At 48.9% G+C, this 20,513-nt stretch overlaps 1 protein-coding gene across 2 annotated transcripts in view; it reads left to right on the top strand.

The window, feature by feature from the left end:
• PFKFB4 (6-phosphofructo-2-kinase/fructose-2,6-biphosphatase 4) overlaps nt 1–15,067 on the top strand; it is a gene marked incomplete at its 5' end in the record, with an annotated part of 38,831 nt that extends 23,764 nt beyond the window's left edge. For both annotated transcript variants that reach the window (XM_082664348.1, XM_082664347.1), the window contains 5 exons: nt 9,946–10,050; nt 11,758–11,887; nt 11,993–12,055; nt 12,936–13,000; nt 14,802–15,067. In XM_082664348.1, coding sequence (XP_082520474.1) covers nt 9,946–10,050; nt 11,758–11,887; nt 11,993–12,055; nt 12,936–13,000; nt 14,802–14,861 — 423 coding nt within the window. In that variant the 3' untranslated portion in view covers nt 14,862–15,067. The remainder of the gene's footprint in view (nt 1–9,945; nt 10,051–11,757; nt 11,888–11,992; nt 12,056–12,935; nt 13,001–14,801) is intronic.
• Between the last annotated feature and the right edge of the window lie 5,446 nt (nt 15,068–20,513).

Raw genomic sequence — 20,513 nt, 5'->3', positions numbered from 1 at the left:
CAGGCTGATGGGGTCATGGGAGTCAAGGCAGAGAGGAGGAGGCAGTGGTCAGTGGGGTGAGATACCATAGGGAGGGGGAGTGAGGCCAGGCTCCAAACTGACCATTGGGATGTCATAAGACCACTAGGATTCTTGGCATGAGCCTACTGGGTTGGTGCCCGGTGGGAATGGGTAGGGAAGTGAGTGGGGGCCAAGGGACTCAGAGTCAAGGGAGACTTGGCCGTGTGTAAGCTGATGGTGAGGGGCTGGTAGAAAGGGAGAGAATGAGACGACAGGAGGCCCTGAGTGGTGGCGGAGGCCCAGATTCCAGGGTATCAGTAGAGGAGAGGGGTGCAGGTGGCTATAGAGTACTGTGTCTCAGAACTTCATGGAGGTTTCACTCAAGAGTGAAAGGAAGGAGGAGTTTCCAGTGGGCGTTAGCAAAGGGGAAGAGTTGGCTTGTCTGGAGACCAGGAGTCTTCTGTGGCCCCCTTGTCTGTGTTCTGGGGGCGATCCTCCACCCCCAGCAGATGGATGCAGCTGTGGAAAAGGTAGACACTCATTCAGCTTGCAAGCTTGTTCAATTGTGTCCCTATGGATGAGATGGAATCAAGTTGGACAGAGGAGGTGAGGAGTAGGGAGGAAGATGATGAAGCCACATGCCATGGAATCCATCCCCGCTGGAAAAGATTGGATAAGGGAAAGGGGGCGTCCATGACATTATGAGATGGGAGGGGCCACAGGCACAGCATTCATGTAGGGAGCCAGGCCAGGAAGGCTGACAGTGGGCTGTTAACCAGGGACATCTCCAGAGCGTCCCTTGGGAGCTTGGGCCACCTGGCCTCATGGAGGAAGCCTCTTTGTGAATAAGATCTTGTCCCCCGTCTGGTTATTGCTGGTCCACAGAAAACCTGTGACCATTCTTTTATTTGCTCTAGTACTTTTTCAGTTGATTATCTTAGCTTTATCTCAGGGAGCTGTCATATCTTCTGAAATAAGGATAATCCAGTTGTTACCTTCCCAGTTTAAGTGCCTTGTGTTTCTGTTGTATATTCTTTTTTTTTTTTGAAAGTCTATTTATTGTTTATTAATTATTATTATTTTTTGGCTGCGTTGGGTCCTTGTTGCTGCACGCGGGCTTTCTCTAGTTGTGGTGTGCGGTGGCTACTCTTCGTTGCGGTGCGCGGGCTTCTCATTGCAGTGACTTCTCTTGTTGTGGAGCATGGGCTCTAAGTGTGTGGGCTCAGTAGTTGTGGCATGCAGGCTCTAGAGCGCAGGTTCAGTAGTTGTGGCGCACAGGCTTAGTTGCTCTGCAGCATGTGGGGTCTTCCCTGACCAGGGCTCGAATCTGTGTCCCCTTCATTGGCAGGTGGATTCTCAACCACTGCACCACAAGGGAAGCCCTGTACTTTTCTATATGGTTGAAAATTTTCAAAAGAAAAAGTTTGTGTATCTCATTAATTTCAACTTTAATTATATCATTCAAATTTTCTGTCTTTTTTTTCTGTTTGATCATCATAAATCAATAGTTGAATGTTAAATACACTCTAATTATAATTTTGTTGATTTTTCTTGCATTTTCAAGAATTTTGCATTATTTTACCTTTTTTCTTCACATATTTTGATGTTTTATTATAAAGTAAAATTCATGACTTAGTAATTTGTGGGACATAAAAGGAAACAGATGGCCACTCCAATTAGGTTAATTCAATGAGGATTTATAAAAGGACCTTTTTTCAAAGATAATGGGCAGGATATAGGGACCTCGTAACAACAGGGACCATTGCTTCCCTTGGGCAGAGGAGAGAGAGGATATAGGAACCTGGGGACAAGGGAGCAGTGAGTAAAGGGCAGCCTGGTGGGATGGAACCTTGGGTGAGGGCCTAGACCACTGAAAGCAACTTCTTCAGGAAGGAGTCAGAATAAACATCTCAGCCTCACTCTCCTCCCTCCCTGTGACCTCCTGCCAGTGTTCCCCGTGGCCTAGCCCAGCAAGACATTAGTGGCCATGGGAGCCTTGTAGATGCATGCACAAAGGTCAACGTCCTGGGGCAGAGAGCAGGTGGAGAAGCAGAAGGATATGGAGGGGCAAATGAGAGGAAACAGCACAGACTTCCTTCTGTTTCAGCATGTAAAAGGTGCTGTTCCATTGTTGTCTTCTTCTTCTTCTTCTTTTTTTTTTTTTTTTGGCTGCACTGGGTCTTCACTGCGGTGCGCAGGCTCTTCATTTCAGCATACGGGCTTTTCTCTAGTTTCGGCGTGTGGGCTTCTCTAGTTGTGGCACGCGGGCTCTAGGGGGCACGGGCTCAGTAGTTGTGGTGCGTGGGCTTCTCTCTAGTTGTGGTGCATGGGCTTAGTTGCCCCGTGGCATGTGGGATCTTCGTTCCCCAACAAGGGATCAAACCCTTGTCTCCTGCATTGGAAGGCGGATTCTTAACCACTGGACCACCATGGGACCACCTCTATTGTCTTCTGGGTCACACTGTTTTCTAGCAAGGAGTTTTCTGTCATTCTTGTCTTCGTTTTGTATATAATGTATCTTCTTTTACTCTATTTTCTCTTTATTACTGATTTTAAGCAATTGGATTATGATGTGCTTTGGTATGTTTTACTTTATGTTTATCCTGCTTGGAGTTCATTGAGATTCTTGGATTTCTGGGTTTCTAAATATGAGTTTGAAAAAAAATTTAAGATATCATTTCTTTAAATATATTTTCTGCTACCCTGTCTCCTACCCTGGACTCCAACTTCTTGTATGTTAGACCATTTGGTATAGTGTATAGAACCTATGGGATAATCCCACAGGTCACTGAGCTTCTGTTCATTGTTTCTCAGTCTTTTGTTCTTTCCAAGTTTCTGTTTGGATAGTTTCTATTGCTATATCTTCAAGCTCACTTATCTTTACTGCTGTTTTTGTTAAACTCATCCAGCATCCAATGAACTTTATATTTCAGGCGTTATGTTTTTAAGCTCTAGGGGTTCAGTTTTGTTCTTTTTTGTGTCTTCTTCTTTTCTTGTGATGCTCTGCAGTCCAGGAAGTGCCTGCAGTAAATTGCTGCAGTCGTAGGCTCCTTGTGTCCCTTCTGGAGGATCACAACCCTGCTCTGCCTGTTGTCTAGTGTCTACAAACAATTGTTGCATACATTTTGTCTAGTTCTTTTGAATTGTTTATGTTGGGCCGAGAGCAAATCTGGTACCAGTTACTCCACTGTGGCTCAGCCTTCATTTTGGATGGTTCCTGTTTCAATATAAAACACTTTTTGCATGAATTTATACTTTGACGAATTTGAATATTATCATCCCTGCTTTTCTTTTTCCAATTTTTTTTTGTAAAATGCACATAACATAAAATTTATCATCTTAACAACCATTTTTATGTGCACAGTTCAGTGGTAATAAATACATTCAGAATGTGCAGTCATCACCACCATCCATCTCCAGAACTCTTTTTTTTAATAGTTTTATTTTTGTAACCATGTTAATGTTTATAAATTTATTTACTTTTTAAATATTTATTTAGGTTGCACCGGGTCTTAGTTGCGGCATGTGGGATCTTTGTTGCAGCATGCGCACTCTTAGTTGTGGCATGCAGATTTATTTATTTACTTTATGTTTGACTGTGTGGGGTCTTAGTTGTGGCACGTGGGATCTTCTTTACTTCATGCATGCGGGATCTAGTTCCCTGACCAGGGATTGAACCTGGGCCCCCTGCATTGGGAGTGCAGAGTCTTACCCACTGGACCATCAGGGAAGTCCCCATCTCCAGAACTCTTTTTGCCTTATAAAGTGGAAACTCTATACCCATTAAACAATAACTCCCATTTCTCCTCCCCACCCAGCCTCTGACAACTACCATTTTACTTTCTGTCTCTTTGATTCTGTCTGTATGATTTTTCTGTCTCTAAGTATGTCACATAAGTGGAATCATATAGTATTTGTCTTTTTGTGACTGGTTTATTTCACTTATCATAATGTCCTCAAGGTCCATCCATGTTGTAGCATATGTCAGAATCACATTTTTAAACTTGAATATGGTTTCATTTATGTATATACCACATTTTGCTTATCCATTCATTTATCTATGGACATTTGGGTTGCTTCCACCGTTTAGCTATTGTGCATCGGGCTGCTGTGAACATGGGTATATAAATCTCTCTTTGAAACACTGCTTTCATTTCTTTTTGGTACCTATGTAGAAGTGGAATTGTTGGATCATATGGTAATTCTATTTTTATTTTTTTGAGGAACCGCTATGCTTTTTTCCATAGCAACTGCACCATTATACTTTCCTACCAACAGTGCACGAGTGTTCTGATTTCTCCACATCTGTGCTAACACTTGTTATTTTTCTGTTTTTTTTTTTTTTTTTTTTTTTTACAGTAGCCATTCTAATGAGTGTGAGGTGGTATCTCACTTTGGTTTTAATTTGCCATCCTTGCTTTTTGTCCATGTTTTTTTTGTTATGCCTACCTCCTTTTATTTTTAACCTTTTTCTGTCATTTCTTTAGATGAAAGGAACATATCTTTGGTTTATTTTTTGGCCTGAGAGCTTTTTTCGTTTAGGAATCTAAACCCATTCATATTTATTATTACAATCGCTATCTTTGTCCTTTTTTTTCCCCAGTACGTTGCAGATTTCTTTTCATCTCTTTTTTTTTTTTTCTGTATAAACATCATCTTTTCTGTGATTTGGAAGGCAAGCAGTGTTTTTATTCCAGTAGTCATTACCTTACAGCTTTTCTAAAACATTCTTAAGGAGAATGCTTGTAAATAAAGGAATAACTAAAATATACTTATCAAAATTAGTAACAGGAAAATAATTCTTGATTCTGTTGGGAATTATGAGGATGTGTTATTTCCATTTGTTTCCTTTCTGCCCTTTTTTTTTCTTTTTTTACTGTAATTGGGCAGAGTATAGCATCATGGCTTTTTTTTTTTTTTAATCTGTTGTAGCTCTTCTTTAGAACTGATGAACTCTTTCAAAAGAGTAAGCAATTTCTGTGACTTTCTGTTTTATAGCTCATTTAACCCATTTTGTGGGCTTTCATCAGCTGTGGCTGGTGGGAGTTACAGGAGGTTTCCAGCCCTGATTTCTTTCTCGTGCAAATAGCAGCTCCCTGACGCAGGTTAGGGGTCTGGTGTCTGCCTTCCAAGGGCACGGATATGGCTGGAGCATTTGGTTTCTCAGAGAAGCCTTGGCAGCCCTGATCTTTTTTTTTTTTTTGAGGTTAATCCGATTATTTTCCTAGATACACTGGATTCCCTTCTTTTTCTTTAGTTTGGAAACTATTCTAGTATCTATGATCTGTTAGTCATCTTTCCATGTTTATCTTTGTTCTTTCCTTTGTTCTGGTAAACAGCCTTGGGCTCGTCTTCTATTTTAACATTGTGATTTTTTTCTTAGCCCAATCCACAATTTACTGTCTTATTTTTCCTTTTTTGAAAACAACAGCTTTATCGAGATATGATTCACGTATGATACAGTTCACCTATTTAAATTGTATGATTCAATCGTTTTTAGTATATTCACAGAGTTATGCAACCATCACCACAATCAATTTTAGAACATTTTTGTTGTTCCAGAAAGCAACCCTGTACCCATACCCCCATTTCCTTCCAGTCCTTCCCCCCAGCCCTAGGCTACCACCAATCTGTTTTCTGTCTCTATAGACTGGCCTATTCTGGACATTTCCTTCCTCCTGTGGTAGAATGTATCAGTATTTTGTTCCTGTATATTGCCGAATAATATCCCATTGTATGGATATACCACATGTTATTTATCCATTCACCAGTCGATGGGCATTTGGGTAGCTGCCATTTTTTGGCTTTAGGAATGATGTTGCTCTGAATGTACAGGTTTTTGTGTGGACATGTTTTCATTTCTCTTGGGTAGATAGCCAGGAGTGGAATTGCTAGGTCATATGTTAACTCTACATTTTTTTGTTTGTTTTTTTATTTTGGCTGTGCTGTGTGACCTGTGGGATCTTAGCTCCCTGACCAGGGATTGAACCCAGGCCCTTGGCAATGAAAGCACAGAGTCCTTGTGTCCCTTCTGGAGGACACACTGGGTGTCCACTGGGACACCAGGGAGTCCCCCATGTTAACTCCATTTAAGCTTGTTAGAAACTGCCAGGCTGTTTTCCAAAGTGGCCGCACCATTTTACGTTCCCACCAGCAGTGTATGAGGGTTCTGATTTCTCTGCATCCTCCTTATCACTTGTCATTATCTGCCTTTTTTTTTTTTTTTTTTTTACGCGGGCCTCTCACTGTTGTGGCCTCTCCCGTTGTGGAGCACAGGCTCCAGACGCGCAGGCTCAGCGGCCGTGGCTCAAGGGCCCAGCAGCTCCGTGGCATGTGGGATCTTCCCGGACCGGGGCACGAACCCGTGTCCCCTGCATCGGCAGGCGGACTCTCAAACACTGCGCCACCAGGGAAGCCCCTATCTGCCTTTTTTGTTATAGCTGCCCACACTAGAACACAGTTCGGCCAAGTTCTCTGCTGCTTTATGATAAAGATTGCCTTTTCTCTCTCTCTTTTTTTTTGGCCGCGCCACACAGCTTGCGTGATCTTAGTTCCCTGACCAAGGATTGAACCTGGGGCCACGGCAGTGAAAACACGGAGTCCTAACCACTGGACCTCCAGAGGAGTCCCTAAACATTCATATTTCTAGCAACATTCTGTTCATGATAATATATGTATTCTCTAAGGCAATAGAGGCTTGCTCTACTGTCCTTCACTTCCTTCTGAGCCATCACCATAATCACTTTTTTTTTGGCCACACTGTGGCTTGTGGGATCTTAGTTCCCCGATCAGGGATTGAACCCAGGCTCTCAGCAGTGAAAGCATTTGGTTCTAACCACTGGACCGCCAGGGAATCCCCCTAATCTTTTTTTTTTTAATTAATTTATTTATTTTTGGCTGCGTTGGGTCTTGGTTGCTGCACACAGGCTTTGGGCTACTCCTCATTGTGGTGTGTGGGCTTCTCATTGAGGTGACTTCTCTTGTGGTGGAGCACGGGCTCTAGGCACACATGGGCTTCAGTAGCTGTGGCACACGGGCTTAGTTGCTCTGTGGCATGTGGAACCTTCCTGGACCAGGGCTTGAACCCGTGTCCCCTGCATTGACAGGTGGATTCCTAAACCACTGTGCCACCAGGGAAGTCCCCCCCAATCATGTTTATTTTATAAATTTATTTATTTATCTTTTGGCTGTGTTGCTGCGCACAGGCTTTCTCCAGTTGCGGAGAGTGGGGGCTGCTCTTCGTTGCAGCGTGTGGGCTTCTCACTGCAGTGGCCTCTCCTATTGCGGAGCACAGGCTCCAGGTGCACAGGCTCAGCATTTGTGGCACGTGGGCTCAGTAGTTGTGGCTCACGGGCTCCAGAGCACAGGCTCAGTAGTTGTGGCGCACAGGCTTAGCTGCTCCACGGCATGTGGGATCCTCCCGGAGAGGGCTCGAACCTGTGTCCCCTGCATTGGCAGGAGGACTCTCAACCCCTGCGCCACCAGGGAAGCCCCTGCCCCCAATCCCTTTTAATGCCCATATTTTTAGCAGGTTCCTGGTGGCTGCCAACATTCCTTGGCTTATAGGTGCATCACTGCAATCCCTGTCTCCCTCATTACATGGGCTTCTTCCCTGTGTGTGTCTCTCTCTGTCTTTACATGGCCTTCTTAAAAGGGCATCAGTCATTGGACCTCATCTACTTGATTATATCTGCAAAGACTATTTCCACATAAGGTCACATTCACAGTTCCCAGGGGTTAGGACTTCAGCGTATCTTTTGGGGGGAAGTATTCAACTCACAACAGGTAGTTTGTGTCTTTGTAGGAATTTTCCTATTTCACCTAAGTTGTCTTATTTGTTGGCATATAATTGTGCATAGTATTCCCTTATAATCTTTTTTATTTCTGTAAGCTTTGTAGTAATATCCCCCTTTCATTCCTGGTTTAATAATTTGAGCTTTCCTTTTTCCTGTTAGTCTAGCAAAAGTTTTGTGAATTCTGTTGATCTTTTCAAAGAACCAACTTTTGATTTCGTTGCTTTTTTCTATTTAATGAATTTGTGTTCTAATTTGTATTATTTCCTTACTTCTGCTTGCTTTGGGTTTAATTTGTTCTTCTTCCAGTAACTTTTTTTTTTTTAAATAAATTTAGTAAAAAAAAAAAATTAATAAAATAAAATAAAATAAATTTAGTTAGTTTTGGCTGCGTTGGGTCTTTGTTGCTGTGGATGGACTTTCTCTAGTTGTAGTGAGTAGGGGCTACTCTTCGTTGCAGTGTGTGGGCTTCTCACTGTGGTGGCTTCTCTTGTTGTGGAGTGCAGGCTCTAGGCACGCAGGCTTCAGTAGTTGTGGCACATGGGCTCAGTAGTTGTGGCATGCAGGCTTAGTTGCTCCGCAGCATGTGGGATCTTCCTGGACCAGGGATCGAACCCTTGTCCCCTACATTGGCAGGCGGATTCTTAACCACTGTGCCACCAGGGAAGTCCCTCCGATATCTTAAGGTAGAAGATTAGATTAGTGATATGAGATCTTTTTTTTTTGATATAGGCATTTATAGGTTTAAATTTTCCTCATCATCTTTCCTTTTTAATAGATAACTTTGCCCCCAAGGCTTTGTCTAGGAAAAAAACCCTGAGGACAAAGGTAGAAACCAGCAGCTTTTTATTTTATTTTATTTTTTATTTTTCAGAATAATTTGTTTATTGTGTGTGTTATGAATTATAGTGTCACAGTTTGTTCTCCTGACCCCCACTTTATAGTTTCTCACATCTTTTTTTGAATTTTATTTTATTTATTTATTTATTCATTTATTTTTGCGGTATGCGGGACTCTCACTGTTGTGGCCTCTCCCGTTGTGGAGCACAGGCTCCGGACGCGCAGGCTCAGCGGCCATGGCACATGGGCCCAGCCGCTCCACGGCATGTGGGATCTTCCCGGACCGGGGCACGAACCCGTGTCCCCTGCATCGGCAGGCGGACTCTCAACCACTTTGCCACCAGGGAAGCCCTATTTTATTTATTTTTTTATACAGCAGGTCCTTATTAATCATTAGTTTTATACACATCAGTGTATACATGTCAATCCCAATCGCTCAATTCATCACACCACCACCACCACCACCCCGCCGCTTTCCCCCCTTGGTGTCCATACGTTTGTTCTCTACATCTGTGTCTCAATTTCTACCCTGCAAACCGGTTCATCTGTACCATTTTCTAGGTTCCACATATATGCATTAATGTACGATATTTGTTTTTTTTTTTCTGACTTACTTCACTCTGTATGACAGTCTCTAGATCCATCCACATCTCTACAAATGACCCAATTTCATTCCTTTTTATGGCTGAGTAATATTCCATTGTATATATGTACCACATCTTCTTCTTCCATTCGTCTGTCGATGGGCATTTCGGTTGCTTCCATGACCTGGCTATTGTAAATAGTCCAGCAGCTTTTTATTACGGGCGTTTTATTGCTTCCTCTCTGGGCACCTCCTGTGTGCTGGTTCTTGGCTTGAGCCTTGGAAGGACTGTCACTGGTCAGTCCACACATTGTCCTGGGCTCTTTTGTTTTGTTTTAAAATGGCATTTGTGTACGATACTCTGTGCTGTGCGTGTGTGTGTATCCTGAATGACATGAGGGAAATCTTACTTTATAGCCTGTACAATAATCCATACTCTGCTGTAGTATTTCCATAGCACAGAAGACAAAAAGACACATTAGAAAAGACACATAGTTAATATTTCTGTGTTTATTTTTATGGCATAAACTGGATGGATGGACGATGGGTGGGTGGAAAAGACGTGTGATAGCTTTTTCCAAATGTGAGGCTGCCCCTGCTTAGTTTTCCCAGGGTGCCTGCTCTTCCCAGCTGGGAGAGTCCCTGTGGCCCAGGAAATGCCCTCCCCCTGACACAGGGCTGATCCCTGGGCCTGATGTGGGTGGTGTGATGACTGCGGTGTCTCCCTAGGGCGTCTGTGAGGAAATGACTTACGAGGAAATTCAGGATCATTATCCACTGGAATTTGCCCTGCGAGACCAGGACAAGTACCGGTACCGGTACCCCAAGGGGGAGGTAGGTGGGATATGGGGGCTTAATCCCAGCCACCTGCTGCCTGCCTGGGAGGACCGCCTGTGACTGAGGGCCCCGAGGGGCTCTGCAGAGGCTCCGTGGGCAGCAGGAGGGGCCTGGCCTCAGAGGTAGGCAGGCTGGGTGTGTGTGTCACCTCCACCACTTCTCAGCCGTGGCCCAGGCTGCAGACCCCTCCTTGGGTGGTGGGTGAGCAGTGCTGCCCAGGAATCCCAACCCTGAGGCCTACTGGAGCCCTGTTTCCCATCACTCCCCATCTTTACTTTCCCCATCCCTGGGAGTGTCATAGGGTGACCCCATCCTCCCTGCGGCTCCAGACACCATCCCTAGCCCTGAATCCAGACCTAGGGATTCATTTTCCCCAGGTGAGTCGTGACTACCATAAGTCACCTGCACTGTCACCTCCCCTCAGACTGGCTCTCGCCTCAGCCCAGGCCCCGGGTAGAAACAGTGTCACCTTTTTTTTTTTTTTTTTGCGGTATGCGGGCCTCTCACTGTTGTGGCCTCTCCCGTTGCGGAGCACAGGCTCCGGACGCACAGGCTCAGCGGCCATGGCTCACGGGCCCAGCCGCTCCGTGGCATGTGGGATCCTCCCGGACCGGGGTACGAACCCGTGTCCCCTGCATCGGCAGGTGGACTCTCAACCACTGCGCCACCAGGGAAGCCCCCAGTGTCACCTTTGACTCATGTATCTCCCAATTCTAGGACGTGACCTGGGGAGGTGGCCAAATAAAAATACCTCCCACAGACGCACAGGTTTGCGTACACACATACACGTACACATGTCGAAACCCCCCGCCCAAATGCCAGGCTCACAGGTGCCTATGCTGTGCTGTCCTCGGGAATAGGACAGCTTCGGGTAGCATTGATATTTCCCCACATCATACTGTGAGGGAGAACCCAGATTTAGAACCAAACCAGATAACAGTAAAAAGAAACAAAGCAGCTGGCTGCTCAAACTTGAGAATACAGGGGGGAAATTGGTAGGGAAGGTAGTTGCCAAAAGAAGCAATCTAGGCTTTCCCCAGAAATACCAGGGGCTGGCACAAGTCATGTTGGTATTACTCCCAACCAAATCATGGGGCAAACTCAGCTCCAAGCTTGAGGCCTTTTTTTTTTCCTGAAGGACGGCTCACTGTGTGCAAACAGGGGTGAACCCCCAGGGCTGGGTCTCCCAGTGAAAAGCTCTAGACCTGCCAGTCACCGGGGTTGGTCCAAGGGCTCCCTCACGGCACCCAGGGGAGGTACAGGGCAGGCAGACTGTGAGGGTCCTTCCTGGGAGCTCAGGCATTCTGACAGGTTGCACTCTGGGAAGTTTGGGAGGTTTTTGCTTCCCCTTCCTACAAGCCTCGTTCTGTGTACTCCACGTGCGGCGGGTAGGAAGGGAGCCGTGTCTTCTCCACCTGTCATCAGTTGCCAGCATGTGAATTCCAGCAGCTGAGGGTTCAGCAAAGGGCCCCAGGAAGGGCATGGAGGTGGCCCCTCGGACGCAGCCTAAGCCCCAGCCCTGCCCTCTCGGTCCTACTGGGACCTAGCCCTGGGATAGGGGAGGTGATCCCTTTGTCAGACTGCCAGTCCTCACCAACCTCCCAGAATGGTGAGGAGTTCAGGAGAAGGTAGCCCACTACCCAGAAGGTCTCCATCCCTACCCCCAGAGCTGGGTTGAGGGATGCTTCCCACTTGCCCTTGCAGTCCTATGAGGACCTGGTCCAGCGACTCGAGCCTGTCATCATGGAGCTGGAGCGGCAAGAGAACGTGCTGGTCATCTGCCACCAGGCTGTGATGCGCTGCCTCCTGGCCTACTTCCTTGACAAGGCAGCAGGTGCGGACGCTGCCCCTGGGGAGGTGGGATGTGTGTGTGAGAGAGATCGAAGGGGACTGTCACCTGGGCATCCCTGGTGCCAACCCTCTCCGCCTGTGTCCACAGAACAGCTGCCTTACCTCAAGTGTCCGCTGCACACGGTCCTGAAGCTGACCCCCGTGGCTTATGGTAAAGAAGCTTCCCGCATGCTGACCTGGTTGCCAGACTGGCTGTCTGCAGGGTTCTGTGGTTTTCTGCAAACCCCTCCCTTGAAAATTTCATTAGAGGCTCATTCCTCCTCCTTCCATCCCACCACCTTTCCCAATTTGCTATAAAATGTTTTTTGTTTTAATTCCTGTGGCCACAGGAAGCCTCCCCAGTGATCCTTCCTTAACCATCACCCACCCACGTGAGGGTCTTTTCTACTGGTTTCTCCAAAATCCCCCAGAAAACCCCACGGCCCCAGGACCCGGACCTGAAAATATGCGCCTCTGCCTTGGGCTCTGCCAGCAGAGGCCTCACGCAACTTCCTAACCTCCTGGGTCCCGACCCCTCCCCTTCAACACTGGACGAGGCACTCTCACATGGTTGTGCCCTCGGGACGATAACTGTATAGCTCAGTGGCAGCTGAAGTCATCCCAGTGCATGTTAATCACCTCGTCCCCCTTTGCACTGAGCGCCTGGCACCATGGTGATCCCGCCTCATGTGTGAGACAGGGCTGGGTGAGGGTCTGCTCAGTGTAGTGACCCCTCACTGAGCTAGGCTTGTTGCTTCTCAGACCACCCTCAGCCCCCGAGGTGGGCCGCTCATCCTCACTGTGGCTCTGCCTGGTGCCCGGGCTCCTTGGCGAGCCTGCGCTGGGCAGTGGCCCAGAGGCTCGGGCCTGACACGCTGCCTAGTGCTTCCTCACGGGGCCTCCGGAGCTGCCCAAGGTGGGAGGACTGGAGTGAGGCTGAGGCGTCTGCTCAGCCCCACAGCACCGAAAGCCTCCTCCTGGGAGAAGCTTCTACCCCTGTGGCTCTGCTGCCTTTCAGGAGGGGGAATGGATTTGCATCTTCCCTTTGGCAGGTTGTAAAGTGGAGTCCATATTCCTGAATGTGGCGGCTGTGAACACGCACCGAGACAGGCCTCAGGTAGCAGCCGGGTCACTGCTGGGGTGGTGGGCACGTTCCTGGGGGTCCAGACACAGCAACCACCAGGGCCAGGCCCAGCTGGGGCATCTACTGAGTGAGCTTGAGTTCTCTGTCAGGGTGACGCTGTGGCCAGAACAGAGGCTAGAGACCTACAGGGGGCAGGCGCTTCCATGTCCCACCAGCCCAGGCCTCATGAGCACCTGTCCAACCTGAGCACCTTTAAAAAGTAAAAATGAAAAATGTCCTGCTTTGTTGCGGAAAGGGCCATGCAGAGGCTGAGGGTGTCTCGGTGCTGCGTAGAGACCTTCCTGCGGAAGGACACGTCTCTGTTCTGTGTTCCCCCAGCGTTAAAGATAGAAGCTCCTTGAAGTGTTGCCCAGAAGCACTTCATGCCCGTGTGGGATCCTTCTGCCATCTTGGTTTCCTCTCCCACTGAGGCCAAGAGCAGGACCGCCCCTCTGGGCCCCATTCCCAGAGTCTGTTGCACCAGGAAGGCTCCTGGGACCTTAGTCATGCCTGCTGCCACCCACAATGGGACGTGTTGGGCCTTGGGTCCCTGCCCAGGGTGCAGGCCTTGGGCCCCACAGGCTGAGGTGTGTGAATGTGTCCTCCTGTTTCCTAAGACTGCTTCCCCTCACCAGAACCAGTCATTGTGTAAACCTCTTCCCTGTTTGCCCTGAGAGTCCGATGAAGGCCCAGTCTGGCACACACAGGTCTCAGGGGTAGATGTCCCAACAGGCCCCTCGTACTGAGGAAAGCTCAGAAGGTGTTGGGCCCCCAGCACTGATGGGGTGATGGTGAAAGAGGCCCCTGGACCCAGCAAGCATCAGGGGCTGGTGCCTCGGTCCATTTGCAGGAGCCAACATGGCCATGGGGTAGTTGGCAGGCACCCTTCCTGCCTCTGGGTAGGCACTTCTGAGAGGCAAACTTCTGTTGGCCACAGGTTCCGGGATGGTTCCTTTTAAGGTGGGCAGGATCTCCAGGTCCTGGCCCATCCTTGGGGACAGGTTGTGGTGAGAAAGGGGCCCTTGGGAAGCCTGCCCCCAGTGAGAATTGCACCTGCCCCTACAATTCCAGTGGCCAGCCCTGTGAACTCAGGAGTGTGGCCATAGCGGACATGATTTCCTCCCTGCAGATCTGGGCTGTGGCCCAGGTCATTGGTGACCTACTCCATTGGGCCACCAAGATCAGGGATCACATAGGATCACATAGTCTTACAGAATTGAGGGGAGTCTCTGACCCCCATCCCTTAGGCCTGAGATGCCCTGAACTCAGCCGGCTGTGGACAGAACTGGGCTCTGTCCCAGTTCTGAGGCAGGGGAGGGGTGCTGTTCAGGAGGTGCAGGGGGCCTGGTGCCCCAGCTCTCAGACACAGGAGGTGTCCGCAGCCTGCCGGGGCCATATCTGACACCTGTCCACCGACACACCGACATAGCAGGGAGGAGGGCACCCTCAGGAGCTGGTCCCCTTCCCAGCCAGCTGTTTCTCCCCACCTGACCCAGACCTGAGGCAGGAGGCGGGGATGGCCTCACTCTGGGTAATGCCTGACCTGCCTGCAAGGAGCAAGCAGGAACCGGAGGTGTCCTCCATCCCTCACCTTTTTTCTGGTGTTTGTCACCCACCACGTGTCAAGAGGCTCTTGACGCCTGGCTCTTAGGAAAGGTTGGGGTCTAAGTCCTGTGACCGGGGCTCCTCGGGGTGAGGATGTGAGTCCAGCGGCTATAGCGATGAGCAAAGCGGGTAGTGGTGACTGTCTGTCCTTGGCAAATGGTCAGCGTTCTGTGTGTTTAATTTTGTGCAGAATGTAGACATCTCTCGGCCTCCGGAGGAAGCCCTTGTCACGGTCCCTGCTCACCAGTGACCGTGTGTCGTCCGCTGCAACCCCCGGGCAGGTGTTGATCTCTGTGGACGAGGTCATTCCAGGCCCTCTGGTCTGTGTGACAGTCACCACACAGGAACACCCTCAAAGCCATGCATGGCTGGTGGCACCCAGAATCCCAGTCCCAGCCCACCTGTTTCCTTGTTGACAGTGTCAGGGTTGTATGCGGTGCCCAACCTGCTGCTAAAAACCACTTGGCCTGACTGCGTCTGCACCGGGCTGGTGAGAGGTTTCCCAGCCCCTGATCCTTCTGTTCTCTCTCACCGGCCTGGTGGTCTTCGTGAAGTGTGAAACCCAAAAATGTGAAACGGAAAGCACTTGCTGTGATGTTTCCACCCACTGAGGCCGAGCTGCCTGGGTAGACCTGGGGACCCCTGCCAGGGCTCTGCTACACTCTCTTTGGCCACTTCCTGAGCCAGAGGCAAGGTGTTCATGAGCTGCTGCTGCCTCAGTACGCGGGAAAGAGCCATCCCCGTCCTGCCTCACCAGGAACTGAAGAGCTTCCGCCAAGGCAGCCACCTCCACTGGCCAGACCCTTGAGTCTGTGCGTCTGCATTTGTGGACGCTCAGGAAAGCAGTGTGTTCACTTCAGCACATGGGAATGCACAGAAACATGCAGGGAGCGGGGTGTTTGCGATTACCCCTTCCCAATTATGCCTACACTGGAATACTCGTGGGAGCTGGCAGCCAAGGCCACCCCTCTCCAACTGCTCTCATGGTGCAACACGTAAAGAAAGATGTGAAGACAGGACAGTTGTAGGAGTCGCCCTTCCCAGTGCTCGAGGGAGAGGCTGCCCTCCCATCTTCCTCTCCCGGCCATGCCACTGGGCTACCTTGCCCGCCGCTGCCTGTGTCCACACAAGAGTATACACTGGTGGCAGGGACCTGCATTTGCTGTGAAGGATTCGGAAAAGCTTGCATGGTCCTGCAAAGCCTGTCCTGGCGTTTGTTGACCTCTACCCGCGGAACTAAGCACGGGAAAGCCCAGAGCTGGAGGCAGCCTCTGGCCAGGGCAGGAATTTCCCAGCTTCTGATTCTTGTACACAGGAGCCTGATGAAAATGACCTCGGGAAGCCTGCCATCTGTCACGCCCTTGAGTTCTTTTGGGCCCAGGGAGTTGGGCTGGGCCGCGGGTTCCGGCTCCATTTTGTAGCTGGGAGAACAGGCTGGCCAGCAAGTTGTGAGGCTGGGTGAGGAAGCGTGTGGATTTGTAGTTGGATGTGCTGCTGTCCACAGGTGGTGGTCCTTGGTGAAGTCAGGCCCGAGGATCCTGTGTCCCTGGCCCAGGCTGATGATCTCTCGGCCTCGAGTGCCACAGCAGTTATGGACAGACATGGGTGGAGAGATATCCAGGACAGAGCTGTGGCAGTACCCTCCTTCTGGACTTATCTCCTGTCAGAGCCCCAGGCCCCTTAGACCCAGGGCCAGAGGACCACGCTACTGCCTTTGGGATGTGGGGACTGCAGCCTTTGCTTCCATGTCCGCCAGAGTATTGGTGACTTTTGGTCATGCTCAGTTTTTGGCCATAGCAGGTCCCTTTGGTCAGTGGCACGTACATCTGGATGTCACCACCTCTCCAAGACCTCAGGCTGGCTGAGGTGAGACCAGCGAGGCCTTTTCTCTCTGTCCAGAGGGCAGCCAGGAGCTACTGGAGATGTGTCACAAGGACTGGGATGGGGCAGAGGGAAGTGTGGGATCCCAGCAGGGCTCACCCGGAGCCGGCTCTGCATGGGCAGCCATCCACCTGGCTGGCTGCCCGGTTGTAGCCAGGACGGTTGATGTGCTCCTGTTGCAGACATGTTTCCTGCTCGCCCTGGAATGGATGTTGTTGGATCTCAGCCACATATCACACTGTGTCCAACATTCTTTGCAATAAATACTTTTTTAAAAAAGAACAATCTAAGGTGTTGTGTGGCCAGCTCGCCACTGGTGAGGTTCTTTCCAGCGGCTCTGCAAACCCCTGTGCTGTGCTCCCTCCCAACAGGTCTGTATGGACCCTTGGTCCAGCTCCCACCCCCATGACTACCCATCCCTGGAGCAGAAACTGTCTTGCCCTGGAGTGAGCCCGGGGCAGGGCCCGGGTTTTCTCTGGGCTGACCAAGGTTGCTGGGCCCTCACCACTGAGACAGAAACAGACGTAGGGAGGGATCTGGGGTCCCTGGAAATGTGGGTCCCAAATACTGGCATCCCTGGAGAGGGGAACCAGAGGCTGGGTCGAGGATGGAGGGCCTGCATAAGGCTGTGGGTGGAGCGTGCTGGCTGATTCTCTGGTGTTCTTTGTTACTTGTGGCGTGGGGAAGGTGGTGACAAGAGACACCCTTTCCTATGCCTCAGAATTTTTTTTTCCTTTTGCATTTAAAAAAAATTTTATTGAAGTATAGTTGTTTTTTTAAAAAATAAATTTATTTATTTATTTATTTTTAATTTTGGCTGTGTTGGGTCTTTGTTGCTATGCGCAGGCTTTCTCTAGTTGTGGTGAGCAGGGGCTACTTTTCCTTGTGGTGCGTGGGCTTCTCATTGCCGTGGCTTCTCTTGGTGCAGATCACGGGCTCTAGGCGCACGGGCTTCAGTAGTTGTGGCACGTGGGCTCAGTAGTTGTGGCTCGCGGGCTCAGTAGTTGTGGCTCACGGGCTCTAGAGCACAAGCTCAGTAGTTGTGGTGCATGGGCTTAGTTGCTCCACAGTGTGTGGGATCTTCCCGGACCAGGGCTCAAACCCGTTTCCTATTGGAGTATAGTTGATTTACAATGTTGTGTTAGTTTCAGGTGTACAGCATGGTGATTCAGTTATACGTACACATGTGTTCATTTTTTTTCAGATTCTTTTCCCATATAGGTGATCACAGAATGTTGAGTAGAGTTCCCCGTGCTATACAGTAGGTCCTTGTCATCTATTTTATATATAGTAGTGTGTATATGTTAATCCGAAGCTTCTAATTTATCCCTCCTCCTCCCCGTGCCTCAGAATTTTGATGGACTTTTCTACACCTTCTGCCGTGGGGCTGGGGTGTTGCAGGGGTCTTCCTCCATGGACATAACATTGCTGGCATTTGCCTTTCCTAGTGTGTCAGGGCAGAGGGTGGCTGTGTCACAGTGGATGACAGGAACCCCTTGGGCTTCATCCCCAGGCTCAGAGTAGTATCAGCTATGACTGTCTTCCTGGTAGGTGAGGTTGGGGGACCGCTGAATGGTCCCCACCCTGTCTCCGGGCACAGAGTTCCTGGAGTGGATACCTGACCTCCTTAGAGGCTTCCTTGCACTTTCTGAAGAAGGTTTTGAAGATTTCAACAGCAAAGCAACAACAGAAGGAATGAAATATAACACTATCAGAATTTTTCTTCAGGTTCACTGTTCTACCACAACCTAGAAAGAGCGATTATATATGGTTAGGCTGAAGAATTTTGTAGCATTTTGGGTTGCTAGGAAACAGTGGCCATCAGGTAGGATCAGAGGATATTTGGATAGAATGAAATATTGTTACAAAGACATAGGTTTCAGCAACATTTGAATTATATTTATAATATGGTTGTATATTATATATTAATAAAATATAATTATCACCTGTAAAGGCGAGTTGCCATGTTTGGTTTAGACCAATCATTATTCATCCCCTGGGACTGGGCACATCGTTGTTTAAACAAAAACTGTTCTATTAAAAGTGGAAAATGGGGTAGACCAGAAGTGGTATCTGTCAAACCCTGGCTAATGGCCACAGGTCTCTTTGGGAAGGGTTGTGGGGAAAGTACCAGCATGAAGCTGGGCTGTCTTCACAGGGCCCACCTTAAAGGGCACCCACCCCACTTCCGTCAAGGGCCCCTGGGTTTGTGAACTGATCTTATCTGGAGAATTGGTGAGAGATCCTATCCTCTGCAGTCAGGTCTCTGGTGGTCAGCCCTCTAGTTCTTTTGTCATACACATCCAGTAGGGCTCTGCTGGCCTCCCCATCAGTTTTTGTCTTAGGGGCCTGGTGATCCTGCCAAACATCCTGGTATCTGCATTGAAATCAAGGAGGCATTTCAACTATAGTGTCTCCAACCAGAATCTCTGACTCATGGACAGCTGTGACTATGGTACTTATGGGTCAAATTGTGTCCCCCAAATTAATACATTGAAGACCTAACCCCCGGTACCTCCTGATGTGACCTTATGTAGAAATAGGGTGGTTGCAGGTGTCATAAATTAAGATGAAGTCATACTGGAGTAGGGTGTGCCCCTAATCCAAAATTCCCCAGCAACTTCAGAGACAGCATGGATCCTGCTGACATCCTGGCTTCCAGCCTCCAGAACTATGAGACAGTAAGTTTCTGTTGTTTGAGCCGCTCAGGGTGTGGTACTTTGTTATAGCAACCCTGGCAAATGGAAACTTCTCAGCGATGAACTTCCTAGGGCCTTGGTGAAGGACTATGTTCTGGGTCATCTCCAGGGACTCAGGGAGAAGGTGAGTTGTCCCTGATAAATTCAGTCCAACATTTATTTTGAATGAATGAGTGAATCTTCCTGAGGCCTTGGGTTCTCTCCTCTACATTACACCAGGGAGCATTTGGCATCTCAATTGCATTTAGTGAGACCCAGTTTTCATTTCAGCCAACCAAATAGACAGGCAGAACAACCCCCAGTAGCTTAAGCCTGCACATTGAATCCAAAGTTCCTGGCAAGCTCACCTGCATTGATGAAGTCCAACCTAACTAAGCTGATGTTCTTATCTCCATGGTCTAGGGCCTCGGTCTCCCCCCCCACCCCACCGCACAGTGTGTATATTTTAGCTAATGTAAAATACCAAGGTCTTAAATTCTTTTGATACATAAGCCATCCCCTCTGGGTCTGACTTTGTAATAAGGTCTCCAGACATGCTGGTATCCATCTCTAGTTTCAGGAGTTGGGGAGGAGGGGCGTTAGAAGAGTTGACTCCCCTTGCAAAGTAACTCCCTCACGAGGTCTTATGGGAGGACACCTTGCTTCAGTGGGCAAGGGAGATGGAGAAGGGCTGGAGGTTGGTTGCAATCTGATTCCTCTAATTCTTTCATATGCATCTTCATTTCACTTAATTCATTAACAACACATTAAGTGCCTACCATGTGCTAAGCAGGAGGAATATAGCAGTAAGCCCAGGGGCAAACTCCCTCCCTCACAGAGCTGACATTCTAGTGGTGGAAGACACAGTAAAGAGGTAAGTCGTGTATTAGAGGGTGCTGGGACAGAGCTGAGGGCGTGGTTCAGGGTTGTATGAAGTCCTCACTGAGGAGGCGACCAACGTCCTGGATGTATTAAATACATTTTCAACTTACGATATTTTCAGCTTACAGGGGATTTATCAGTAACCCCATCGTAAGTCGTGGAAGATCTGTACCACACCACCAGTGATGGCTGTACTAGCTCTGTCTCCTCAGCCTGCTGGGGTTGCCAAAGGCTTTCCCTTCATCCTGGCTGGATTTCCACTGCCTTTAACTCCAACCAGGCAAACGTCCACTCCGGATGCACCCCCATTTCCCTGGTCACCTGCTGACAACTTTATCCGTTGGAGGAAACTGACTCTGCCCAACATAATCAGAAATGGAATTTATGAAAATGAACTTGTGTAGCTCCCAGAGCCACCAAGGGCACAGGAGGACAAGACAAAGAGGCCATGCCCAAGTCAC

Source organism: Grampus griseus (genome assembly GCF_964374135.1).
Source record: "Grampus griseus genome assembly, chromosome: 10".
Classification (NCBI taxonomy): Eukaryota; Metazoa; Chordata; class Mammalia; order Artiodactyla; family Delphinidae; genus Grampus; species Grampus griseus.
Note: the sequence above shows the minus strand (reverse complement) of the source record. Positions and strands in the feature narration are given on the sequence as shown.